We start from the raw sequence: 27,962 nt of genomic DNA, 5'->3' as shown, positions 1-27,962 counted from the left end.
TGGTAACTTTCTTTGTAAAGGCATTTTCAGCATACTGGTCTTTCGAGGTAAAATTCGTTGGGTGGAACGTTGCCAAACACAAATTTATAAGCGACGCAAATATACAAGGGTGGGTAAACATCAAGAATGTCAGGCTATGTCTTTCATGAAAATTTTTTTTATAAAAAAGGTAAGAATTGGGAAACAGCGTCCGAGGAAAAATCAAAAAGATTTCCGGCGACGTGTGAAAAAATTCAGAACATATACTGTACATCCCATGGGTTAAAGCCAGTGGTCCTCAATCGGGGCGCCATTTCTAATGATCATGGGTGCCGAGAGATTTTTTAGAATCTTTAAGAATCAGATTTTTGCCCCACTTTTACAATTTTTTGTGTAAGATTAGAGTGGAATAAATCCAATTATACCTTCCTACGTTGTGTGGAGTTGATGTGTGTTGTTCCAGTTCCGTTTACTGTGACATTCTAGTGAATTACCTAAAAAAGTCTTGTAGGGTTGCCGCAATCCATTTAAGATTTCTAAAGGTTGCCGCTAGCAATTAAAGGCTGAGAACCACTGGGTTAAGCGATGGTAATAATGCAGAAGGACACATGTTGGGTGTTACTGTTTACACATAGGCCACGAGACAACAAAATTGCGTTGGTCAACTCGGATGTGCGCGTTTAGACGGACAAATTCTGATTTGCTGGGATGCTTTCTTTTTCTTTGGCGGCACGACACAATTTTTCGCTGGGTCCATATAATCATTGCGACTTCTTGCTGATGGAAAACACGCGAATACCGAGGTGTGTGGCCAGGGTGTCGACCTTTTGAAACAAAAAAGAATAAGTTTAGTTGGACAGCAAACGTTTTCATATCGAGTGACAGCGTATTGTGACTGTATTGTAATGCACTTACCTATACGTTATTGTTTTAAAATTGATAGGGTCTTTTTGGTAAAATGACTTGACTTGACTTGAGTATTTTGAACTGACTTGGGCTGAAATATGTTTTTTTCGAAGCAATATTAGGTATTTATATTAGTTTGTGCACATAAATGAAACACTTACCATATATGCTGCGCTTTTGTTAGTTTTTAGTTACCAACTTTAAAAGTATAACGTTTTAGTTTTATGACATTTTTATTTAATCTGCTCTAAAAATTATGGACCGACTTGGTCAACTGATCACTTGAATTGGGACATTTCAAAATGACTGGTTTACGACACTGCATTGTGGTCACATTACAAGCAGAAATAATTACAAGTTATTTTACTCCAGATACAACCATGTGGGGTGTTTTCCCAGCCACTTATTTGGTATTTCTTTATATAATTGGGGCAGATATTGACCCAACAGCTTTAGGACTACACAGAAAACAGGTGAAACGTTTCGCTCGAAGCAGTATTTTTATAAGTGTTTCCGTGAAATGTTTAACCATTTGCATTTGCGATACCACCCTAGTATGGACGAGCACCGATATTACACTTGGTATCGGTTACCGGCAGCGATCCGATATTTCTGGACATTTCGGGCAACTGAGCAACCGAACACACGAATTGTAATTTTTTAAACTGTGGGCGAAATAAATGTTTCGCGGAACGGAAAAAGGAAATGGGAGGGTGTTCGGTTACTTGTTTAATTCGGTGAAATTTTTTTGCTGTTCATAGGTACTACATTTGCCGCGTGGAATATAATCAACGGCCATATTGTGGGTAAATGAACTTACTATTGCAGATCTCACAGCATTAATATATAACTTTTAGGCGAGCAAATTAACGTCCATTTCGTCTGTATTGTTAATAAATTTATTGCTGCCCTACTTCGACTATTTAAATCAACTCCTATGTTTTGGTTTGTTTAAAGAGGTGAAAATAAATGCTATATTGAAGTAGCAGTCAAAATAAATATAATAACTTAAGAAACATGGAAAAGTTAAATTACTTGTAATTTGGTTTTAAATAGTCCGTATTAACAAACAAATCCGGAACTGTTTTTGTAAAACAGTAACTGTAAGAGCGTTGGTAAAAAAGTATTTTCGAAATCGTTCAAGTCGATTGGAGTTGTTTACAAAAGACTGAAGGCCTCTTTGTAAGCCAAGCCTTGGTACAGCGTTTATGATAGTGATTCACCGCGCATTCACACCACTCTTGCTTGGCTGATGACAAGACGGCAAATAAAGTGTGTATTTGTTTAATAGAACTACGCCTCTTCGAGCGAGCCTATGTGATATCAGTGCTTGGCACACACGAAAAGCAAACGGCAATGTTCAAGTGGTTCTAATTTAGGTTAAGATAAATGGTCCAATGCTGAACCTACACTGTACGCGATTTAGCCGGTTGGCGGTTGCCAAGACTTGGATGGTGTGTCACTTTACAAGACAAAAAACTTGTTTTGTAAAAGTATGGCAAAACCATAATGCCTAGAGCACTACGGGAGTGCTTTTTAAACTCTTTTAGCTTGTGGGACAGTGATAAAATCCAAAATATTGGCGGCACACTAATGTAAATCAACATTTTTATAACTTAAAAATAGCCAACAATTACAGGGCAAGGCCATTAGGTAAACGTCCTAATATCAGCAATTTTTCAATTCTCGTATGCGTTATTTGTAACACAAATAGCATGTTTTACGAAATATCCCAAAGTTACGCGGCACATCTACGAATCTTTCTAGGCACACAGTTTGAAAATCGTATTTATTGCCCTGGATTTTTTTTTTTATGCATATATATATATATTTTTTACAGGTACGTAATGCACCCGTACGTTTAGTTACAATTTACCAAAGCTATAACAGCGTGGGTACAAACCAGCACAACAATGATACTACACTACTACAGGTTCGACCAGAAAACAGGTTTTAAAACGAGGAAGTGATCAACCGGTGGATAATACTTTTGACGGAAGTAGTTACGAATAGTAAACAGTGCAGGTTCATTTAGGCCAGTGGTTGCAACCTCTTTGTTTTCGCGATCCCTTTTAAGTTTTCGATAACTTGCGCGACCCCCAATTAAAGTGTATGATACATTAAACCAGACTGAATCCAAAACACATTTTAAAATTGGCTAAGTTCAAATTGTGAAAATCTAGACGAGTTGTCTCAAAATTTGGCTAAAATGTCCGGATTTACCGATGCACAACAAGCTAAAGTTACGGTTTGAGCGTCCATCGATTTTTATTAGATATTGTTTGACTAAAGCTACGATTGATTGATTCATTGAAAAGTGAAATGGTGACGTCATAAACACGACTGGTACACTGCAGCAAAAGCCACATAAACACAAATGTTAGACTGGCGGTTGTTTTTGCTTCTTCTATACTGCTAAACTTTTAGTTCATATTGTTTATTTCTTAAGAAGTTTTTTTTATATAAAATACTACACGGCGACCCCTTGCCACATTAAGTTAGACAAATGATTGCTGCGAGTCTAAGGTTTGAAAATCCAAAGTACGCAACTTAACATTAAATAAATAGGTTCAATCAACAGGTGCCGTCGATCGCAAGGCTTATTCGCGCCGGTATTGTAAACGAAATTTTTGACCTTTGCACCTGACAGAATAGTTTAATGTGTCTTGGTCCAACATTATTACATTTCCCCCAGTGAATTGGATAAGGTAGCGGCGTAACTCACAACGTACCCTTTTATTGAAAATTAGAAGTGATTATTATGTATGATGAAACCCAAAATATATGATGACAAGTTGGTGTGAATAAAACTAAGGGTAACTGTAGCCAACAAACCCAAATATATGTCCGTATTTGTGGTCCATAATACAATATGCAGTGTTATATGATGACTTGACTCAAAGCCTGTTACGCAAAAATTCCTGGCTTGACTTAAGCCATTCGAGGCAAATGACTTTCACAAAATAATTTTTCGGCAAAATGTAATCATTTACTTTAATCTCCAAAGCCAGCTTAGAAATAACTACAAATTGAGCAAAATGTTGCCCTTTCTTTACATGTACAAAGCTACATAATATAAATTGCATAGGGATTGGTTCAGTAATTCTTCAAGTTGTTTTTTTCACCACTTTTTGTATTCGAAAAAATGCCAGGCGCTACCAGAACATCGTGCCGTAAAAACATATTTTCTTGCTTAGGGTGCGAGAGGGGTTCCGGTTTCAACCCCTGGACAGGCCCGCTTTACTAAATTTTACATTGTAATTAAAAAGTTCAGATTTTTTAAATCGTTTTAGGCTTTGAAATTGTTTTAACGAAATGGTTTTATGGCTGAGACTAGATATTTAATTATGAAAATCCGGCTCGTTGGTCTAGGGGTGGCAGGCTAAGCCAACATTATGCAAAAACTTGGTAGTAATACTGCGACGGGGCAACCGCGCTACTAAATAGAGATAGACCGATATATCTGTTTACCAACAATATCGGCCGATATTTGGCTTCTACCGAAATATCGGTATCGGTAAATGTAGGCCGATATTTTAGTACGAAAATATGATATCATTTTTCTTGTCTAACAACAACTTACCCATTTTTTGATCAAAAAAATTTTGGTTTTAGCATCACACCAAGTTAATATGCAAAATAATGTTTAAAAAGGTATATAAACTAAACATTATTAGGATTTTATTTTCAATTAATTCAGGTTTTCGACATTTCCCAGGTTTATAAAAAATCGGCATCGGTTGACAAACTTGTAAAAAATCGGGTATCGGTCCCAAAAAGTTGGTTGATCTCTACTACGAAACATTGCAGTAAACATAGTGTGTTTTCCGTTTTCGCTCTACCGACAAGAACCTGGGTATCTACTCACCACGACGAGTCCATAGTGTATGTGCGCCAGCGACAAGAACACGGTGGTACCGAGCAAGATGTAGTGGTCTGCTTCTGGTTGGCCAATGTAGAGGCTTAGGGCGGCCGCTGCGCCAATGATAGGGACGAACTTGTTGATCACTTGGCACCTGGTGCCCGACATTTGCGACACGATGAGGCGACACTGCGAAATGAAACAAATACATTAGAACTGTAGATTGTCACTGTATGCTAAAACAGTTGCGGAACGTCTAGACAACTGCAACAAAGTGGAGTCCAATACGCAGTGTTGGAAAGACTTAAGTCCATGACTTGACAATCATTGTTTTTAAATGAGATGACTTACCTAACTTATTTGACTGAAATGACTTGACTTGGACTTGGGTCATTTTGTCAATCAAGTTTTCCACATTAAACACTTTTATTGCTGTATATTGCGTTTGTGTTATTTTTTTAATTAGATTGTCGCTTTTTATCGGACGGTTTTACCAATTTTAATAGTTTAACAGTTTACTTTTATCTCAATGACATGACTTAAAATTGACTTGCCCTCACAAAACTTGACTGGGACTTGATTTGTGCAACCGATGAATTGGCTTGGGACTTGTTAGTTTTGCAAAAGACTTGACTTGGACCTAAGTTATTTTTCAAATGACTTGACTGCGACTTAAGTCATTTCCAAACGACCTGTTTACAACACTGCATACGTCAGACTAATGCACTCAGCTGAAAGATGGAAAAATAACTCGGCATGACATTCGAAGGCAATTTAGTGAGAATAAGGCAAATCTTTATAATTTACTTTCACTGAAACTTGATTTAGGGCCATTTTTTTCTTGTTTGGCTGTTTCCTCATTTAACCACAATAATGAAAAACTAGCATCCAAAAAAGAAATTTCTTGAAGCTAAAATATCACGCATAGATATAATATAAACCACGTTTTATCAGACATCCATTTTGAGTTCTGGAGAACAATAATCTGAAGATAGGATAGTTAAAGACCATTCATTGTTGTTCTTTTCGTCGAGTTATTTAACTCCGTCCTTGGCCAGACCTTCGGATTCTGCGTTGGCTTAAATCAGTGTTTCTCAACCTTTTTTACATGGGGGCGCACCTAGAGACATATGAAAACCTGGCGGCGCAATTTACGAGCGAAGCCAGCGCGAAATTTTTGAGGTGTACCGGTATATGTTTTAAATTGGTGCAAATTTTCATTATAGGCTTTATAGTTGTGAACCTTTAAAAGATCTCCTTGAGACCAAAATTAGAACAACATCAACTTTGGAACAAAATACAGTTAGGAATAAGGCGTAAATAGGACTAATACCCAATAGTCGTAATAATGACAAAATAGGAATCAGACCTAAATGGCAAAAATAAGGCCTATACCACCTTTTATCTAACCCCAAACTCCACCCATAACTATCACTAACTTCCCTGATATTTTCAACCCTAACCCAATTGAAGCCAAAATAGGGGCAAAAAATCCGGGGCAAAAATAGCGGCGCCCAAATGGCGACAACAAACAGCCAATGCCAGAGTCTTATTCAGATTAATTTTGGACTTATTTTGACATATTTAGGCCTTATCTATAGACTATATTAGATCTTATTCTGTCGTGATTACTGCCAATTTGGCGTTATGATGTCGGTGACCAGTCTTAATACTAAGATAATGCTACTTTGTAGGTCTTATTACGTTTTCCACCTGGAAGTACTGTGAAATCAATGAGCTTAGATTAATGGAAAAGTAAAATATATGTATATATGTTAGACATATTAGTTTTTATTTTTGTTGCTCGCGGCGCACCGGGTAGCCTTTCACGGCGCACCGGTTGAGAAGCGCTGGCTTAAGTGCATAAAAATTCATACAGATATAAAATATTAAATAAGCATATATGTTTACCAAACAAGTGGCAAAATCATGTAAACATCTCAGTCAGACTAATCAGGATTATAATGCAAGCAATGGCAGGCTAGAAAAACAACTAGCCTGCGACCAGGTTCGAACTTACAACCTTACACTATGAAATTGTGTGATCAAGCCCTTGGGAGTCGTACAGGCCAACGATAAATATTCCTGATTATCCTGATTAATTTGGTAGCTTTAAACTGCTATTGCGTGATTTATCTTTCTGGAGGCAAGTTCGTTTTAAAACTTATTTGAAGAATTTCCGATACCACAGGTGTTTGTATAGTTTGTTTACACTTTGAAACACAATATTCCACATCGTGCGTACTAAAAATGTATGACGTTATCCTTGGCCAGAAGGGCTCGACAACAGAAAACACCTTGTGTATATGTAGTTTCAGTATAGCTACCGAAACGTATAGGAGCAAAAGATGAAGGAAAAAATTGATTTAGATTTTGGCAAATACTCATAAATTAGTTAAATGCGACTGTGTCTATGTTTAACTATGGCAGCAGAGTCGGTTAAAGATAGCCAGAGTCCGACTCCGGTCAAAAAAAAAAACAGATTCCAACTTCGGCCAGATGTGCAATTTCGTTGAGTCCAGAGTCATACCGTATTCCGCTAATGCGTAACTAAATTAAGGTAGATATTCAACAATCCACTTATAGGGGTGTCATATCATTCATTTACTCACAATACATGGTTGGAAATTGGAAAATATCCACCTTGTGCCATTCCACATTCACAATTTATCGAATGCGGACCATCATTTTCAAACTTTTGTATGCACACATCGGACTCGGTTAGTTTTACGTGGTGTTAGTCCAGTCCCGAGTCCTACTCCTACTCAGCAGTTCTGGTTTTAACAACTCACGAGGATGTTGGAGAAGACCACAAGTATTGTGAAGAGGATGAGACGGGGATTGGTGTGCAGGACATCGGATGGTGAGAAGATCACCCAGGAGTGCAGGATGACGCCAGCAAGAGCGATCGACACAAAGGGAAGCATAATCTCATACAAGGTGCTCCGCTTCGCCGTTCCCTTCTGCAAGGCTCTGTTTTTATAAAAAAGGATTCTTAAACTATATTAAAACAATCTATTGGTTTAGTGATGACGTCACGAAACAAGTAGACTTAAGCAACCTTCTGGTTTCGGTCATTTAAAAGTTCGACCGGGTGCAAAATACATTCAGAAGAAGGTCATAAACTGTTTCGCAAACTAACCCGCACAAGTTTAAGTAGCCGTCTTTAAACATAAAATAAAAAAATCTCTGCATAGATACGGATGGTGATAACAGACGATCTTGGGAGCGCTTCAAGGAATTAGGATCAAACTGAATAGAAAGCTAGCAAAAAAATTAAAACATCACTTTGTTTAGTTTGGCGGTTATTATGAAACTGTGTGCCGCAACACGTTGTGTTAGATGTACCGCGATTTTTGTTGTTGTTTTTTTAGAGTGCAACAAGTTTAAAAGTTTGAGAACCACTGATCTAGATGCTACGATACACTATGTTATACAATACTCCTACGCGAGTATTGTATCTTAATTAAATAGAATCTGTGAATAACGAGTACTTAGCTGTTATATAAGCAAGTCGCTCATTGCATTTTTAACATGGGCATTTTTAAGATGGGTCGACAGCAAAACGGAAAAAAGAGATTGCAAGTCTTTTTTCACGGAGTCTTTCTCTTATATATTTGATTTCGTTGGCGAGCAAATCGTTATTCGTGCAATTTCGCTTGCGTAATAGGTAGGTAGGGATGTTCAAAGTGGAATCCCTAAGTAGTCTAGAATAATCGGTTTCGAATCTAGAATCCAGAATATCGAACCCTAGTATATTTTTTTTAATTATTTTTTTTTACCTTCTATTTTTCGGTGGACTATTTATAATATATATAGCCTTAAGTTACAAAACAGCACTAAAGGGTATATATAAAAGTATGATTAAATACACAAGTATTAACATTCTAAGTCTTTCTAAGAACTGCCATTTAAAGCAGTTGTTTAAAAAATTGTGCACAACTACACAAAAAACACATAAAACATGATCTAATTTGGATTCGAATCTAATGACCCGGTAATTCTACTTTAAACACTCCTACAATAAGGCTGGCGCACCAAATTTGCCACACTACCCAACATATAATGTCAATACACAAAAACAGAAAAAACTGTTTTGCAAGGGTTGCTCTCGGATTTTCGCTTTTTGTTTGCGAGTAAGTCAATTGTTTACTCGATTTTAAAAGGTAATTACGTTAAACGGTCATTTGCCGACCTAATATCAATGTAATCAAATCGTTGCTTTTAAACACGAAAATAATTCAATAAAAGAGGGCCTGTCTGTTTAAAATAAAGCTAAAGAACCATAAACGCATTTTAGTATAAACAGAAACTATTAGTTCACTACAATGAGCATTAGTACGGTTTTAATAAATACATTGTCCAAAAAGTTCGCGGAAATTATTAGAAATAATACCGCTAATGTGATTGTGATTAAATGCACCCGAATCGATAGGCAACAGTATACAAAGGCTCTGAATTTCCTTCTGAACACAAGCAGCAGGATTAGAGGGCTCCACACATATGCAGATAATTAATTGTAAACTTGTTATGCATTTTGTTAAACCAGCGGTCGGTTTTTTGATGCGGAGTACTCTTTTCAGACCTATTGAAGGCCCACTACGTAAAGCCACTACGAAACAGTGGGAGATTCAGGATATTTGGTTTTAAGGTGAAATACTACAGGGCGCCTTAATGCTCAAAACATCGCCATGCCATAATGTAAAACATAACTATAAAGCGAAAAATATGCGCGCGAAGCGAGAAAACTTTTTTAATTACAAACAGTTTTAAATTAGCAAAACTATAGTTCGGCCTTTCCTAACAGAGCCAATTTAAAAATTCTATGCCACACAAACTTTTAAAATAGAGTGCAATGAATGTAAGTCTATCACGCGGCCAACAACTACATAATAAAACTTATTTAAAAGTAACCCGCGACCCACTAAAAATGGCTCTGTGGCAGACAGTTTGCCGACCAGTGGGATAAATACAAAATCCAACGTATACTCACGCATAGACATTGTAAAAGGAAGCTGGAAGTGTGATGCCAAACGACGTGCCTAAAAAAACGATTTAAATCAGATTTTTTTTTTTTATTGATTTATCGACAATCAGGTGGCAAAATCCCTCGTCGTAACACCAATTGTTGTTTTAAACGAGTACAATGTTAACACTGAATCCTTTATGGCTTTTAAAATATATTTCGACCTACATTTCCCCTCATAGACAATTTAACCATGAAACTAATCTAGATAAGATCTAAAGCTATTTTTCAACCGGTTTGAGAATTTATAAACCGTATGATGGTTTGAAGTATCTCACCTTAGCAAAAAGCACCTGTAACTACAAAGTACATCAGGCATGGACTCTACTTTATAAAAAAGCTCACCGAATAATGTGATTTGAAGCAATTGCTTGACAGTGATTCCAAAAAAATCCACTCGCCAAGCTTCAACCGAGGTCAATCCAGTCAGGATGTATACAAAGAAGAGTGACTGTTAGAAATAAAAAAAAATTAATACACCAAATTTCAAGAAATTATAACATTTATTAGTTAATTTATTGCAAGGATGTTTTAAAAATTACTTAAAAACAAGAAAAATAAGTGTTGAAGATTTATTATACCTGGCTTAACGTTGTGCGTGTGTATTTCACTTAGGCATAGAAATTATTTTACAAGAAAAAAATTTTGTTGAAGAAAAATGAAAAATCAGTGAAATAATATTAAGTCAATTCACACCATTTTTATAAAATAAGTAGTTAAAACCAAAGTCAACTTACCACTTGGCTAAGGTCGTAGCCCCAAGGGAGGTAAAGCACCCCGGTGTTGTATTTCTCCCAGTGTGAAATGAAGAATGAAAGCAAGGTGGCCAGTAGGGCGTAGTAGAAAATTTCAACTGCACAACAAAATCAAAAGTCTCCAGTTAAGTTAAATGTAGACGCAAGACTATAATGCAGCATGCAAACCTCGTGGTTTATGCTACAAGTATCTTAAGATTTTGTCTTGTACCTTAGAAACTTGACTGATTTCAGTTAATTTAGCTGTTTTAGTTTCACTTGTGAATAAGCTCGTCGTTTGAAGTATATCTGTTAACCTGTGTGACAAAGTGGGGCATAACATTTGTTGGCAATATAAAATATCCACCCATTAAAATCCAAGCTTGTAGTCGGTCAAAAGATTTAATAACTGCTTATATCCATAACCATGTAACAAAAAATGGGGTATAGGTGTGTTGCAAACCCTGCACAAAACCTTCAAATGGCAAAATAAAAAAAAAGTTCGTAAAACACTGAAATAAAAAATGCTCAGTGGGCCACAGGTAATAATATGTCACATATGGCCTGCAAGTTAGGGTTTGGATTATTCTATGGTACACTAGAAAATTCTCCTTGGATTTTATGAGCCACTGTAGCAAAACTACTACTAAAATTATGGCCAATACATACAAAAATATTTATTAATAGTTAACAAACCAACCTGAAACTAATCCAATGCCAAAAACTGAAAACACATTTAGTGTGAAAAAGGAGACGCACATCGAGTCCAGTCCGTGGTCGAACAGCTCACCAAGTGGTGAGGAAGTTCCGGTTCGTCGAGCCTGCTTGCCGTCAATTCCATCTGATCAAAAAAGATTGGAAAACTGAGTACAAAATAATACAAGCTAAAATTTGACAAGACTCTTTTTCTTTATAAAGGTTCAAAAAAGGCTTATTTTTGGTTAAGAATTCCAAGGGAAATCAAGCTGCAGATCGCTTTTTGCCTGAACTAGACGTACGGATGTCAGATATCACTCACCAAGAGTATGGGAAAAGAACTGGGCGAAAGCACTGAACCACCAAATCCAGGCGGGAAAAGATCCGTGGAATGAGGTCAAGTAAAACGGGTCGTAAATGGCGAGCACAACGTATTGAGCAACCAGGATCATGAAGCCGGCAAAAGTCAACAGGTTTGGGGCAACCCATCTTGGAAAAAGCTGTTAAAAAGATTAGGGGGGCTCATTTTTCTATGTTCTTCAGTTGTCTTGCACAAATTAGTAAAGTAGTTTAATCGTGTTTTTTTTTTACAAAAGTTAATTATTAAGATAAGGTATAAATGAGCCACTGAAAGATTGTTTTGGCATTAGTAGTGTCTTTTGGGCATGGTTGGGTTTTTCCCATACCTGGCTCGCTTTCAAATTGCTGCATAGAAATTTGCACGAGGCGAATTTTAATTAACACCCACTTGTCCGACTGGCAAGTGCCCTTAGGTAAAAATTGTTTGTTGTTTTCAGTGGTAATAAAGGTCTCAAGAAAATGACCAAACCCAAAAGCTAACTTAATATTAGGTTTATAAAAACCGATTTGCAAATTTCCATTCAATGTCAACCCTGATTGAGAATTTAGTACAGGGGTGTACAACCTTTTAGCTGTTGACAGCCACATTGACAGTTTTTCTCATGGCTGCCTGTTGCTATAATATGTAGCGTTTCAATAAGGATTTACTTAAATGGCACTAAACACAATAAAGACAGATAGAACTTCTGTCTCTCAATGCTCTTAGCAATTTCGACGACCAGCAATTGTAGAATGATGTCTGCTTAGCCTATAACATAACAACCCTGTCTGATTTTATACCTGTTTCAAGGTTCCAACTTCCATATATAATATACATATATATATTTAAAATAAATAAATTTTTTTTCAGGTCAGTCTAAAAAAAATTAAAAGAATCCACAATGATTAAATTAAAAAACTTCACTGTTACCTTAACAAATTCATTCCAGAATGGGTGCATAACATAGTTGGACAATGGAGAGGAGTCTATGCAGCTATACTGAAAAAACAAAATACAATATTAGATGTTGGCTAGACTTCTTTCATCAAATATGTTTTCTAGGGTTGAAAGACGCTGAATAATTATAACCAAAAGTCCTAATTATAAATATTTTGAGCTTTAGGAAAAATAATAAAATTATTGATAATTATGTTATATGTAATGTATATGCAACAAGAATATCCAAAACAACACAACAATACAAACCTTATAAGAGTCAAACCCCTTTATTTGTTCTTTTGATATATACATGATTAAAATGTTTAATTACACCAAGTCTATAATCTGGCTTGCTAAAGAACAAATTTGTTGGTTAAAAAGTGTCAAGAAATAAAATATACTTAAACTAACCTAGGTAAATAATTAGTTTAACAAACCCTCACAAGAAAACAAATTGATAAATTAGATAAATATATATAACTGATTGTTGATAAATCGTTACCAACCCTTTAATTAAAAAAGTGGGGTAGGCCTTAATCATACCTTTCTAACGATGCTACCTCCAGATGCCACTGATTTAAATCATATTCAAAATTGAATATGCACAATATCGCGATTTTTTCTTTCAATAACATTCCCTTAAAACTAGCTCTTGGTGAGTTCAAATGCAACTATCCCCTGCGCAGACAAAACTTTTCGACCTGGGCCATGTCTATTAGTAAACAGTTATTGCAGGAGTATTTCATTCTACAGTTGCACAAATTACTTCTTTTTTTTAATATCCTGTAAAATAGTGTTGCTTGCCTGCGTGAGGTAATGAGAATTTACAGTTTATCTCAATGCCTGTTTCAGTTAAAAATATAACAACACGTAAAGCACATTTCAGTTTCTAATCTAGCTTAATCTTGTGACAAAGCAACCATATGTTGTTTTTAGTATAGAAACAATACAACTCGGTTCACTGGTTTAAGAGGAAACAACCCATTATGGTCCCGTCGATAAACGACATTAACTGTTTTACTCGTACAGTGTCACTTATTGTCCTGCATGCAAAGCAGTTTATTCGAACAAATTTATGTCATTTTGCTTAAATGTAGCCCATCACACGAATCGTAAACCTCATTAGTATCGCGGCCGTTATCAATAAATCATTAAAGCAGCGCTTGTAATCGTCTTTCAAACATTTGGTACGAAAGTCCACCGGTGAAATAGGTCAAGCGGAAATTTCACTCGGCCAACCATGAAATGTAAATTGTTGAAACGTTTGCAAAAAACAGGGAGTCGAACACCGTTCGGTTCCGGTTCGACTCCCTGGAACAAAACAATATTTATTGCAGACCATTCTATTCAACTTTTTTATGTTTTATAAATCGCTAAGTACCTTAACAGCAAAAAGATTAAATAGGCCTACATCGAAATGTCTTCCTACTCTCAATTGCATTATAAATACAGAAAAAAGAAAACACTTTCTGGATATGTCAGTAGGTATGACGATATGTAGGCCAACATTATTGTGGCATTTTGTACACAACATATTACAACACATTAACCTTTCCCCTATTAAATAGTATTTCTGTAGATCTTCTATTGCCACTTAAGGATCTGCTTTTGAACTAAAACAATTTTGCACTAGCCTCAAAGCAAAATCAATCAAACTAGCATTAAAGCAAAATTAATCATTTTCTACGTTTTAAACAAAAGTCAGTCTGGTTTAGTAAGAATATTTTGTCCGAAACAATACGGTTTGGTTTACTTCAATAAAAATTACGCCAGTGCTAGAATTTTTATTAAAAAAGCTGGAAACTAGTTAATAGGGTGACTAATTGTCATAGTTGTTTTTTGGTACACAAAACATCGTTAAAATTGTAAGCCTCTCAACTAATTTTGTTAAAATGCCTATTTCTACATTTTTACTTATCACACTCCTCTTTAAACTTTATGAAGGACAATAAATTACTTTTTACATCATTTTCTGTATTTTTTCAAGCAGCAAAAAAACGAAGAAACAAACAAAAAAAAAACGAACAGCAACTGAAAACGTACGAAATCAGATCAGGCGGCTTTGTCCAAAAAGGCGAAAGTCTGTACACACGAAAAAGGCGGAACTCGACGGCGACGTCACTATTTGTGGGAAAAAAAACAAGGCGGGAAAAAGCCGATGGGGCGAAAGGCGGAACACAGGGAGAAGCGAAAAGAATTCGAATTGATTGTCGCGTTTCAATCGAACAAAAAAGGATAAATAAGCGATCGAAAAAAAATTATCGAAGACGTCATGGTCAATATTTACCGTTCGAAGAAAGCAAACGCAATTCCTTTTCTATAGAGTTAAAAAAAATCGGTAAAATAAACAAAAATATGATTTCGATTATCCGCATGATAGCGTCCAAGAGCGACTTCACTCCGTATATGACGTTTAAGCGGGAAGTAACGTTTCACAATGAAACAGGACTGCAATCCACCGTAGCGGTAAGTTGTCCTTTCACTGAGGTATAACACCGTGATACGACAGTGATGAGACGCCCGGACTTAGTCAAACTTGTAGTACTCTGGAGGTAGCACGAAAATGAACACAGCTTGCTACGTCCACAAAGAACGGGGTAGCAACATTTTACACGAAAAATCGAAAGGAGTTGAGCAATTTTTACGTATTTTCGACCGCGACTGGCTTGGCTCAGACAACAAGTGGTTGATAAAAGTTGTACGTATGCGGGCAAACTATGAAAGAAGAAACAAACAAATAAACAAACGCGTATAAGGCAACATACTGCGCAATGTGCGCTGCTTATAATGTGTGTGTGTGCAGATCAAAGGGACGTGCAGCCAATTGCGAATGTACAAGGCTCGCAACGAAAATCAGTCGTATTTGTTCACTTGTTAAACTTCCATTGCGATTCGAAATGGGTTTAAAAACGTGTATGTGTGTGTGCGCGAGCGTCGGTAAAATTCCAAAATCCTGTGCGAAGAAAATAACTTGCAAATTCGCAAACAAAACCGACGACAATCGAAAAGCGAAGTATGCGCGACACAATTAAAAAAAATCACACCAGGTCCTACGAATTTTTCGGTTTTGCTAAAAAAGCTGACCGACAGAATGAAACGCAAACCCAATTTGTGAGAAAGGTTACAGGAAGCGTTCATGAAATAAGTCGCCAAAAGCAGCTGCCGTTCACGAATTTGACGGGCGCTGAGTACTACACGCGAACGAGTCATCATAAGTAAAGGGATGCCAGCTAGACGCGCCATCATTTATTTATACAAAGATTACAGGGTCGCCTTGAAGTGCAGATTTCACACAAGTGTGGATCATGGTACCGTAACGGCAGCACGTCATACGGAATTCTGTCCCAAGGGTGATTTGGTGGTAACCGTATTGGCTTTGAAAGTGTTACGCCAACCAGAAGTTTAAAGTTCGCGTTACGTTGGACTTTGGACAGCCGGTAACCTGATTTCAAGTTTATATACGATGTGTTCGATGTTTATAAAGATGTTTTCTATAAGCTTACACATCATACTGCCTTTTTTGTACGTATACTGAAATGTTATATCGTAACAGTTACGCCATTAGCCGAAATGCGACTATACAATTTGTTGTAATACTTTTTATTACTTTATTATAAATGATTCAAATTATTGTCTATAGTATTCATTATACTTATAGCAGGTCAATTTATACAACAACAGTTTGGTAACAATTTTTTAACAGGGGCATTTCGTTGGAGACTTTTAAACGCTAACGTGATCCCTAATGCAAAGTTTCGTCGGTGAAAAAAAAGCGTCCTAATTCTGACATAAACATATTGTAGTATGCTGATTTGGAGAACAGGGTTGAACATACCAACGCCGATCCTGTCCACAGGTTTGACGAACGGACAAATGAAAAAAGCAATTGGCACGACCGTGAGATAAATATCGCTGGATCCGAGCGGACGGTTGACGTCATCCTTTATCCGTGAAAAGGCGAGTATTATTAGCAGATTACGCATTATTTATTGATAGATGATCAGACAGTCGTCGTAACTGCAGAGACGGTGTGATGTTATCGGTATCAAAACAGTTGTGACGAAATTTAATCGCAAAGGCTTTTAAAACACAATGAAAACATTAAGGCAAAGTACAACCTCTGTCCACTTAATTTACGTAGATGGATTTGTTCGAGCAAAAAAAAGCTGTAAAGTAAGCAGAACGATACGCGCGCTGAGAAAAACGGCGAAAAAGCCGATATGGCCGATCTCGAAGGGGCACGTATACAGGAAAACCTAGAAGGCGAATGATCTTGATTAAACGTACATCCGCCCAACACAAGCCCACTTTGCCGCGACAAACTCAGGCACACAACCTGAGTTTTTAAGCCCAATATTGTTCAAGGTGTTGAATCGGGACTTTAGAGCAACAACGTCACTCGAAAACCGGATTGAGTCCAAGTCCAGGGCTGGGAGTCCGTAAAAACCCTAGTCCGATCCCGGAAAAATAATGAATCATAGTCCGACTCCAGCCAAATTGGAGTTTTTTTTTAGTATGGCGTCTGGCTCCGACTTTACAGCCTGTATTTCACTCAATAACGTTTAAGGTTAGCCAGGTTACTCTTAAGGCAGCCGCGATTCACATTAGATTGCTCATCTCCGATTGAAATAAAATACCGAAGCTGGATCCTGAATCCAGCACTTGGCGATCTCGGCGCCAAACCGCAGCGTCCGACTTTTCGGCTCTCACGCTTCGCATTGTTTCAGCCCTCGCGCGTCCGTTGTGACGTAACAACAGCACCACAGACTGTGTCGACACGCTGTCTCTCAGGAACGGCTCATTACCGCGCTGGTGTGGATTTCGCGGTAGCTGTCGCGCCGCTTGATCCAGGGCTGGGCGGTGGGCAGGGTAGGGGAGGAACGGACCCGGCCGGGGGTGGTGGGGGTTGCAGGGGGAGCGGGGGCCGTCTACAAGGTAGAAAAAATATAAATTAGAGCTTTGAATATAGCGCTTTTTTAGTTTAACTGATTTGCGCTAGCTTTCGTGTAGGCAAAGTTTAGCAATAGAAATGTCATTTATATTTCGGTCAAAAACGATTGTATGTTTTAACCTGTCATTTTGCTACTCGCAGATACTAGGGTGATGTCTGGCCCAGTCTTATACCAAGTTGTTAAGTGCATCACTTGTGCATTTTTATTTGAAAAGTTAATTTTTTGATGGATGGCTGCAGAACAGATTAATTTAGTGCAAGCAAGGTCAGGCTGGAAAAATAAACTATCCTGCGGTGAGGTTCGAACGTTTTCTCTCGTAACTTATATTTCTCGATTTCTAAAAGTTAAACTTCTCCCATCTTCAGAAATTAGTACACCGTGAGTCATCGCAGACTCACCATTTCTGTCGATCAATGATGCAAGCAGGCTTGGCTTTAGGTGTACTAATGCTACGTAAGCCGTAATTGTTGGTTAAATAGCAGCTTGAGAAGGGCTAGATCGCAGTTTTTAACACACATATGTGAGTGTGCATTTTTCATTGAACTTCAGCAATTAACGCACCTCGCTCAACTTCCGCCTCTGTTCGGCTTTGTTGTGCTCCATAATTCCGATCCGGAGGAACTTTGGTCCGTTCAGGATGAGGTCCTCGATGTCTGTGTGCGGGAGCTCGGTTACACTGTTGCCGTTTATGTCGATGATGAACTGCTTGGCCTGAGTGCGAAAATAAGTCGTTGTGCTCATAGTTTAAAACAGTTGTTCTCAATCTTTTATGGTTTGTATCCCTTTATATATGCCACGAGCCATAAACGCCGACTGTCGTTTTTCCACAAGGGTGCTTTAAATTCTTCGCTAAATGTGACGTCACTAAATTTTTCTAAATTTATGACCCGTTCATAACGTGTAGTAATATATATTTAACTTTTGGTTTTTAATACTTTCATTGCTTAATAAACACTTGGAACATCTCCTTAATGGTATATTGGCTTCGTTTTAAAACAGTTATTCTCCAGCTTGTATTTGTAGTGACTAGTGAATACCGATAATATCGGATCGAAACCGATAGCCAGTTCGAATGGCTGTATCGGGTACTTGTCCTATACGGTGATATCGGTGCCGATTCAATATCAATTTATTGTTGTTCGGCCGTGATTTGCGATCAAACACTGATTTATTTATTAGGAAACGTTAATTTATGATAGGGTAACAACACGGGAAAACCAAACTTCCTAACGCTTAAGCAAATTTTGGCCAAATTACCTAAAAAGATAACTTTAAATTTTACTAAAAGGAAATCGATTTTCTGTATCCACCTCAGCACATGACCGTGACTCGAAACACCCTAATTGGACAGCATAAAGGAGTTACGGCGCTGTAAAGCTCAACATTAGGTACACACACAGGGGACTTTTTAATTGGTCAATGATTCATTCTCGGGCGCCGTCGTCGCTAGTGATATACCAACGAACAAGGTCGTAAAAGCACCTGTGGTGAGGGGATAAAACCAAAGGTGAATAATAGTCGCTGTGTTTAAAGCTATGCCGGTATTTAGACAAAAAGCTATACAAACGATGGCACTGTGCCCAGGTAGTTACGGTAAAGGTCAAAAGGTGCTTGCTTTGTAGGAGCGCTTTTTAACCTTTTTCACCCTTTTGCTTTTTGAAAATATTCTAGTTAGCCAAGTTTATTTCAAGAAAAGGAAAATCACTGTTACATTTTGACATCCAAGTAGGTCAACAAACCCACAATTGTACAGAAAAGCTGTCTTTTAAAAAAGTCCTCATCATTAAAATCTAATGAAATAAAGTGCGTCGGCTAGCAGAAATTATTCGTTAATTAGTTTGCAAGATGTTGCGCGTTGAACCCCGCTTTATAATGTTGGTATTTTTTGCCGCTAATGCGTGCACGAACCATAGAGGAGGGGTGGGGCCGGCTAAACTGAAATTAGTATGTAAATTTTAATGGCGTTTTATTGCCGATTCGAGTTCCCTGGAAACGAAAAAGGCAATTTCGAGTCGGGCAAAACGATAGTGGTTTAAAGATAACGCCATATCATGACGATAAAAATCCAAGTGCTTATTTAGCGCAACACAATGCTATCTGTGAAACAAATACCACGCCGCTTTAAACTTTTAGCTGCCGCCACACAAAACCACGTTTACGCCCATACGTTTTACTTTTATTTTTTCTTTGTCTCCGCATATAGAGCGTAAGTAAATAACATGTTGCATCGCAAGGCGCGGATGCCGAAAGCATTAGCTTTGCAAGGCATTTTCCATCGCATATTTCAGACCCGTTGTTATTTTGCCCTAAATTTAACCTGACAGGCTGCGCGAGGAAATCTCTAGGTGGTATATTGTAAACAATTTTTTTGCGGCAATGGATCATCGGATATTTGAACAAACGAAAAAAGGAGTAGGCAATTTGCTGTACAAGCCATACCCGCTGTGATATAACTGCGCAACGTGAATGAAATAAACTTTAGTGTTCTGACAACTAAATAGGCCACGGTAAATTTAAAACAAATTTTAAAAATGTTTAAGCGTTCGATTTTAAATGTGAGTTGGGTTTACCTGCAAACCAGCTTTGCCGGCGGGGGAGTCGGGGTCGACGATTTTAACGTAGCAGGGTCCGGATCCGCGAACCACGAAACCGTAGCCAACTGGGTCGGGGAAAATCTGCAACGAAACGAGAACATGTTGTTTGTTGCTGGTTGTGGTCGCCAAAAAAGGAAAAACAATTAAAACGCTAAAACATCGAAACTGTAACTCTTTTATGTTTTTTAAAGGTAAAATCACAATCTGCACAGATTCCTACACAAAAAGAGTTACATGGGTACACTATGCACGAATCTGTGTATTGTAGCTTGATAATGAATTGCAAAGCCAAATAGGTCGAGTAGATGGACATAATTTTGATTAAAAAGTTTCGATACGAGCTTGTATTATCTTCAGTTAATGTTAAACTTTGTCGATCTCGACCTTTTTGGCTTTGCAATTCATTATAAAGCTGCATTACAGATCCGTGCACAGTGTACCCATGTAACTCTTTTTGTGTAGGAATCTGTGCAGATTGTGATTTTACATTAAAAAAGATTTAATAACACATCAGCCGTTTTGTAATTACCACCCCATAGGTTTATAGATATAGATATCAAAGTACTATTTGCTAATGCTCGTTAGTTGCACTCAACTTTTGCTACAATTTTGTAGCAATTTATATAGGTGAGGGAAACTTAAAGGGGAAAATATTTAAAAAATATTAGGTTAAGATGTAGTAAATAGAAACAACAAATAGTTAGGCTCTAACTTTGATGACGTTGGGTGAAAACAGAATAACGCTATTATATTTATAGTAAAAAAATCCAAAAAACAAACACTAAGGTTAAAAAGATCTAAAACAATTCTATCAAAACTATATTTGAATAAGTTTTTTAGCACAACTGACGATGCAGTTTTTGGTGTAACTGCAGAATGCTGTACTAAAAAAGTTTTATTATATAGTACGTAATAAGAATATCAAAGCCCATACAGAAGTATAGGTAGCATTTTAAACGTTGTTGAAAATGAATAAAAACTTATTCGAACCGTCCAAAATGATGGCTTTGGTATTCTTATTAAGTCTCACTACAACCTCCAACCATCATGCCCCATTGTTTTAAATTATTCTTAACATTTGTTATTCTGTTCGATCTCTGATGATGTTGATCAGTGTTTAAGCAAACATAAGCGTCAATACATCAAAAGCAGCAAGAGGCCAATCGCGAGTCATGTTTTTCTGGCCGAAAGCGAGGTCTGAGCACCACGTGGCCAGCACAGTTCAGCGGTGGCACGACCATAACAACAACAACAACAGCAGCAGCAAGTCGCACGGGTTCGCTGCTACTTTACGGAAGCATTGTATGGGCGGACGGATGCGGTCGGTTCGATTCACAAAAACCGAGGCCGGGTCGCGCATGCCAGAAAACTGGCGACGCAAAACTGCCGCTGTCTTAATAGGATAGGTTTTTGCCGATGCATTTTAAGGGATGTGCGATAATTATATCGGATCTGAGCCCAAATTAGATTGTGCATTTCAAGCAATCTACGTTTCAGGTTATTACCTTTGAACAATTAGAAAACAAAGAAATTCGTGACCTCGCAAAACTGGCGATACAAAGTTGTCGCTGCTTTGATAAATAAGTTTTTATCGATTAATTTTAAGGGATTTCCGATAATTATATCGGATCTGAGCCCAAATTAGATTGTGCATTTCAAGCAATCGACGTTTCAGGTTAGTACCTTTGAACAATTAGAAAACAATGAAATTCGTGACCTCACAAAACTGGCGAAACAAAACTGTCGCTGCCTTGATTGGAAAGTTTATGCCGATTCATTTTAAGAAATGCAAGATAATTATATCGGATCTGAGCCCAAATTAAATTGTGCATTTCGAGCAATCTACCTTTGAGGTTAATACCTTATATATATTATACTTAAAATGGAATTCAAATAATAAAGACAAGGCTAGATTGAAATATTAAAACACGAAACAATGCCTAATAGAAAGGCAAAACATGATCCCTCTAAAAACTTGAATTTGTAGTTTCTCGACATACCAGTTATCCAATCAAGTTTTCAGCCTCGGAAGCTGCACACATGGCTGAGAAAACAATGTTTTTTTTCCTTCCTAAATTTAGGCCATTTTGGCAGAACAATTTTTCAAGTCATGTCATAATATCACAATCACTTAGACCACAGATTATAACTTTTTATTTAAACTGCAAAGCTTTGGGTGCATACTGTGTGTGTTGTTCTCTAGATTGTAAAAATATCCACCTTAAAATCTTTGCGAACGTAAGGCGCAGAAGGATGCAGCAAGGCCTCTGACGTCATGCTTCCGTCACTCTTCAGCAGCGTCTTGTAGGTGGGAGGAGAACTGTAAAACAAGCAGAGTACCGCTTACCACATTATAATTTACGAAGAAAATGATAAATCAAACACTCGGGTATAATTGAATGTTAATAAAAAAACAGCTCTTTCGGTATTTGTAATTTTTTACCAACGTTTCGGCAACCTATGCAAAGTAACCTTCGTCAGGGTGAGTGACACCGAACGCTCGTAGAATAAAAGAAAAAGAATTAGCGATAAAGTTTTGCCTTTGTCCTCCAACAAGTGCTTGTAGGATTGATTAATAATTTTTGCAGTCACGCTAAGTGATTTTCTATAACGAGGCTTTATTTACTTAAATTCTGATGTTGTACGGTTGTATTAACAAAATTTAGCAAACGTTCAAGACTTGCTACTGGCGTCGGCAGTGTAACTACATTTGCGCTACCCCAGTTAGTTCATGTGGGATTTTTGCAGATCACGATGACTCACGCATCTTTATATTGGTTCATACTAATGGGCAACGCTGTTGGTCTAACATCAGTTGCATATTAGGCGCACATAACTGAATGTCGCAATCTTTCACAATCATAAAGCGTAAAGTATACATTGATTAAAAAAACTTTGGTTAAAAGCTAACGTTTGTTGTATATTTTTTAATTTACAGTCCTTAAAAGTGAAGAAAAAAATCTGCCTCAAAAATTAGGTTTTCAGTTATTGTAAACATTAAAGAAGTGCTCATAAAACCCTGTGGACCTCGTTTGCTTTCTTGGGAATAACGACGGACCCTATCAATGCTTAACACAAGTAAATTAAAAAATAAACGATGCGGAAGCCAGTTTGACAAAAAACTGCTCAGAATGCCGTCTACATAAAGCATTTAACTCGACCAAATGGTGGCAAGGCGGTAGAAAAACATACACACAGCACAAATGCACTTCCGCGGTGGGTTAAGGTCAAATGCTGTTCGGTGAGTGATCACGTCGCCTCGTTGCAGGGACAAACTTGTGAATTAGGCGGCGGTAAAGAAGTGGGGCGCCTATAGGAAGCCGCAAGCACCTAGCCAAACAAATTCGGGGCTAACGACCGCTTGCATAAGCAATGCACTGTCCGGGGAATGTGGCCATTTTAAAATCGGCCGGCCCCTTTTATTTTTCTTTTTTTAGCAAATGTTTGACTAAAAGGGTGTTTTTTTTTTGAATGACCGTTCTGGCCAGCACTGGCAATGAATGCAATTTAGACTGGTTATGTAGCCTTTAGACTTTTAGAGTCTGCCAGAAAAATAGCAAATTCGGTTAATAAACTTAGCCATTTAAAAATCGGCCGGCCCAGTATTTTTTTTAGCAAATTTTTGACTGGAAGAGTGTTATTTATTTTTTAGAATGACCAATCTGGCCAGCATAGGGTATGAATGCAATTTAAACTGGGTATATAGACATTAGGGTTTGCCAGGAAAATAACAACTTTGGCCAAAAAAATGGCCATCTTAAAATCGGTCCACTATTTTTCTAGTCTGATTTTAGCGATGTTTGACAAAAAATGAGAATAATTTACCACTGGGCATAAATGCAATTTAACTGGGTATGTAGCGGCCTTTTCAGGTTTGGCAAACAACGCTGGGCCAAAAAAACTTGGTACTTTAAAAAAGGCTTTACATCTGATTGTTGTCGTAGCGTAGGGTTTAGTGGCGCCATGCACATTGGCCGCACAAGTGCATTTGCAATGATTAACTTTTGCCGAGACCTTTGTTTCTCGTGGTTGCATGGCCTATAGGCACCGCCTCATACCGGCACAAACAATCGTCGTTAAGTTAATTGAATGCCGCAAACGGGGTTCACTGTGATGTGCACTACTATAGGCTGGTGCAACCGCAAACAAATTTATGAGATTTATACGAGATTTACGGGTCGTCATCCGCACCAAACGACCGTCATTTGACGTCCACGTGAAATCAAATACCGCCAACTGGTGATATTTAAGGCTTTAGTATTACTTTTATTGCAATAGCGGGACATTGTACTGTAGAAAACAAACCTAGAAGTTTTCAGATAAACCAAACCTTAAAGCCATAGTGACCAATGAGCTCATCTGGTATTAAGACTGGAATAATTGTGTTTTCTACTGCTATGTATTAGAAACTGTAGCACACGTGTTTTATTTTTGGAGCTAAGTAGTAGCCTTCTGGGAAGACCTAACTGCCTGGATATCGGCGAAACTTGATAAATGTACGCAATTCTGCTGAATTATTTGTTGCTGTGCGCGCGTTTTGTTATTTACCGTTATGTGATCCTTAATATGGTCAAATCGGTCTAGAAATCGAACCGTTTTTTTCGCCACTAAGAACAATAAAATGAATGACTTTCATTGCAAGTGGACAGGGCTCTGTTAAAACCCAGTACAAGTAAGTCCTGAATTCACAGGTGTCTTGTAATGCCTCCCTGCTAAATCGTCGCATGTGCTTTATCTCTCCTCTTTCGCATTCGTTTTTTGTGTTTTTTGTGTCGTTATATGTAAATAAAAAAGAAATTGATAAAATAGCGGTACTTGCTAAGAGTAAAGCGTCGGGGAAACATTTTAGTATTGGTTAATTCTGATTTACGGAATCCGTTTAAAAAAATTCTTTCGGGTTATATTTTTTCCTTATTGTTTTTTCTTTTTTGGGGGGGTTTTAACGCTTTGAAAATATACCGTACGACACCGGGAATCGAACCGGCGACCCTCGGTTCAACTGTACAAGAATGCGGATGACGTGATTCGGTAGTACAACAAGCGTCATGCACGATTCAGTTAAGCAACACAAGGGACTTTTGTCAGCCTGGCAGCGCAGGGCACCAGGGGATCAACATCAAGAGGCGAAAAGTGCGATGGCCTTTGCAGATAAGACTGGCGCGCTATTTTGTTACACTGATGTAAGGCTTGGCACTCTGCGTTTAAGATAACCGAAACCCTAAGGAGCCGGCATGCGTTGGCACGCAACTTCTAATGAACTGTCATGCTTTGGTACTTGGTATTAAACGAACCGGCGTCCGGCGTGCCTTGGCGACTGCATTAAACGGGGCGGCGCATCTTAAGCCTTATCGAGCGTTTAGGGCCTATGCCAAAGATATTCAAATAGTTTTAGGCAAGGGCCAGATGGAAAAGTTTAAAATCGTATCAGCCACATTAAAAAAATGCAAATTTAGTAATGTCAAATTATGCAAACACAAGTTATTATTGTTGTGCGAGTGAGCTTATGTTTTTTTTTTCACATTTTCTTATACCTTAGCAAATACCTAAAAACCTTGCTCTTTTTAAAAATTTGGAAATGGTCATGCTTTAAAATTCCACGGTCCGCAAGTTAAAAGACCCTGGCCTATCTGTGATTTGAATTGGTGTTCCGAAATAAAAGTTGGCAGACAGTTAGCCAGTATAATAAAAAAAACATAAAAGAAACATGATATGGGATTACGAATGTGCTATTTCGACTTACAGACACGTTTCTGAGATTAAAAAATGGACAAATTGCGCCGTTTTGTAAATTGCACCATAACAAAGCTTCGTGACATTACGTAACGCAAAAACAAGGCGATCAATCAAGGTCGCAAAACCACTACAACTATACATACTACTTAAGACTGAAAAACGTGTTGTAAACCATAGCGACCCAGTTCTGACCTCAACAAGAATAATGCATGGGCGTGGCAATACTAGAGCATTGCAGTGTTTCCGTTGCATCTCAATCGATCGTACAACAGTCGGACGTAATACAAAATAAAACTACAACCAACGTGGCTTTGACAAATGTTATGCAAATTGCTTTATAGCGTGCTTAGGGGCGTCTTGTTATGGTGCTTGTTAGAAATACCCGATAATAACGGATCGTAGTCGATACTCAATAGAAATGTGGAAGCATCAGTACTTGTCTGATACTAGGGTGCCGATCTGATGCCAAATTAATATAGGCATTTTAAACATGATTTGTGATTCAACTCAGCAAATTATACCTGAAAGGGTAAATTTATCCAAGAACAGTGTTTTTTTTTAAGGTGTTTTGGGGGACCGAAACTGTCAAATTTTAGACTTGCAAGTTTTTGGTATTTAAATGAAACACTTGCGGTCTCCTAAAATTACTTAGCGGTCACCCAAACCAAACCTTAAAAAAACCTGTCCAAGAATAGTAGGTTAACCACTGTAGGTATACAAACATTTGTGCTTTTTAGCCTAATAACCTAAACAAATGCCTTTAATCGTTGCGATTTCATCTTTTTTTCTCGTTTGAGTAGAGCAATGACGTCATTAGGTATCAGATTGGATCGCGATAATCTACGTCCAAAATATCGGGTATCGGTATGCGATAAAATGTCCAGTATCGGACCTGCGCTGGCAGTGTCGACAGTTTAAAATTAATTGCTCTCCTTCAAAGCGCCTTTATCATTCCAAATAAGGCAGAGTCGCCAAAATCGAGGCAAAACGCCAAGAAAAAGTGACACGCATCTCTAGCACGTGATGGCGAGACAAACAGCAAGCGATTGCGAATTTCGGGCACGTTTTTCACCCAAAATAAGCCGGCATTAAAAACTGGCAGTTTGATTGCGACTTTCGGGCACGTTTTTCACCCAAAATGAGCCGGCATTAAAAACTGGCAGTTTGGGTACAGACACGAGGGCAAAGTACGCACCAGAGACTATTAGAGAATGTTTTTCTTGGCAGAATGGCGAAAGTGAGGGGGATTCCCCTGAAAGTCGGCGGAAGGCAAGATTTTCGGAAATTGTTATGCCGGCGTTATTTTGAGCGTATGGCGGCTGTAGTTTACGTACAGCGAGCTGTGGTTAATGGTTTACTGCGTTTGCTTGGCTGCAGCGATGCTGTCGATCTTTGGCGTTAATTAGATTGCACTTGGGATAAAATTGCTTTTAAGGTAGACTCTGACCTCCAGCTGGGCCCACCGATCAATTTTTTTTTAAATGTTGATGAACTTCATCAATCAACATAAAACAAATGGTTTAATGTGTCAGGGTAAGAACGCGTTCGCTGGGCTTTGTTGCGAATTAGATAAACAAGTTGTATTTAAATAGACACTCTTATTCGAAATGTATTAAATTTTTTTTGTTTCAAAACCGTAAAAGTTTGACCGTCTCGATTGCATTGTGAATTTGAGGGACGCTTGCAAGACAAAATTAAATTTCAAAGTAAATCTGTATTTAAACAGTTCAACCTAATTAACAAACAAACAAAAGGTTCACTTTACAAGTCAACACAAAACTAAGTTTACAATGTCGCAGTCAGTGAGTTATGAACTTAGGGTGTAATAATGCGTCGTAAGCATTGTTACAAAGTACGTACAATTATACAGGGTGGGTCGTGTGAGAAAATACACCTTCGAACAATTGACCGAGGCCTATTAAAGGGCGGCTTTGGCTATTAATAAGCTTTGTATAAACACTAATGTCGTGTTTCGGGCGCGTCGCGTCAGCATCGCCAAAAATACCGCTGATTAATCAAGCTGTTCAAAGAAAACTACGCTTGCGGTAGCGTGGGTGGAAATTTGGTACAAGCCGTTCGTTTTATTCGGCGCTTTTATAAAATTGTTAAAACAAAAACGACTTCATAGTGTTCCCCATACGATTGGATACAACGTGGAGATGAGATTTTACGAGCATTTCAGTCCATTTTAAGCACAACCC

The 27,962-nt window shown here is 37.9% G+C and overlaps 2 protein-coding genes across 3 annotated transcripts in view; both read right to left on the bottom strand.

Moving 5' to 3' along the window:
* Positions 1-530: 530 nt before the first annotated feature.
* LOC146157322 (ethanolaminephosphotransferase 1-like) lies at positions 531-12,837 on the bottom strand. Its single transcript, XM_083387683.1, has 10 exons — positions 12,750-12,837; positions 12,474-12,542; positions 11,526-11,703; positions 11,208-11,348; positions 10,511-10,626; positions 10,119-10,224; positions 9,741-9,789; positions 7,540-7,720; positions 4,754-4,936; positions 531-803 (listed from the first exon to the last, which is right to left on the bottom strand). Exons 1-10 carry the CDS (start codon positions 12,792-12,794, stop codon positions 741-743), a joined length of 1,131 nt encoding a protein of 376 aa, XP_083243809.1. The 5' UTR covers positions 12,795-12,837; the 3' UTR covers positions 531-740.
* Positions 12,838-16,488: 3,651 nt separating this feature from the next.
* The window catches only part of LOC146157321 (DEP domain-containing mTOR-interacting protein-like), a 34,298-nt gene continuing 22,824 nt past the window's right edge, over positions 16,489-27,962 (bottom strand). For both annotated transcript variants that reach the window (XM_083386379.1, XM_083386380.1), the window contains exons 9-12: positions 22,249-22,348; positions 20,005-20,109; positions 17,996-18,145; positions 16,489-17,410 (exon numbers count right to left, since the gene is read on the bottom strand). In XM_083386379.1, coding sequence (XP_083242505.1) covers positions 17,270-17,410; positions 17,996-18,145; positions 20,005-20,109; positions 22,249-22,348 — 496 coding nt within the window. In that variant the 3' untranslated portion in view covers positions 16,489-17,269. The remainder of the gene's footprint in view (positions 17,411-17,995; positions 18,146-20,004; positions 20,110-22,248; positions 22,349-27,962) is intronic.

This window comes from Ascidiella aspersa, chromosome 4, assembly GCF_963924565.1.
Source record: "Ascidiella aspersa chromosome 4, kaAscAspe10.2, whole genome shotgun sequence".
Taxonomy (NCBI): domain Eukaryota; kingdom Metazoa; phylum Chordata; class Ascidiacea; order Phlebobranchia; family Ascidiidae; genus Ascidiella; species Ascidiella aspersa.
This window is presented reverse-complemented; position numbering and strand designations above follow the sequence as displayed.

Excerpts from the sequence above, each read along its gene's own strand:
- LOC146157322 (XM_083387683.1), bottom strand. The coding sequence starts at position 12,794 with ATGTATATATCAAAAGAACAAATAAAGGGGTTTGACTCTTATAAG. Across the intron at positions 12,543-12,749 it reads AGGGGTTTGACTCTTATAAG|TATAGCTGCATAGACTCCTC; the intron begins GTTTGTATTGTT and ends TTGTTTTTTCAG. Across the intron at positions 4,937-7,539 it reads TGGTCTTCTCCAACATCCTC|TGTCGCCTCATCGTGTCGCA; the intron begins GTGAGTTGTTAA and ends TTCATTTCGCAG.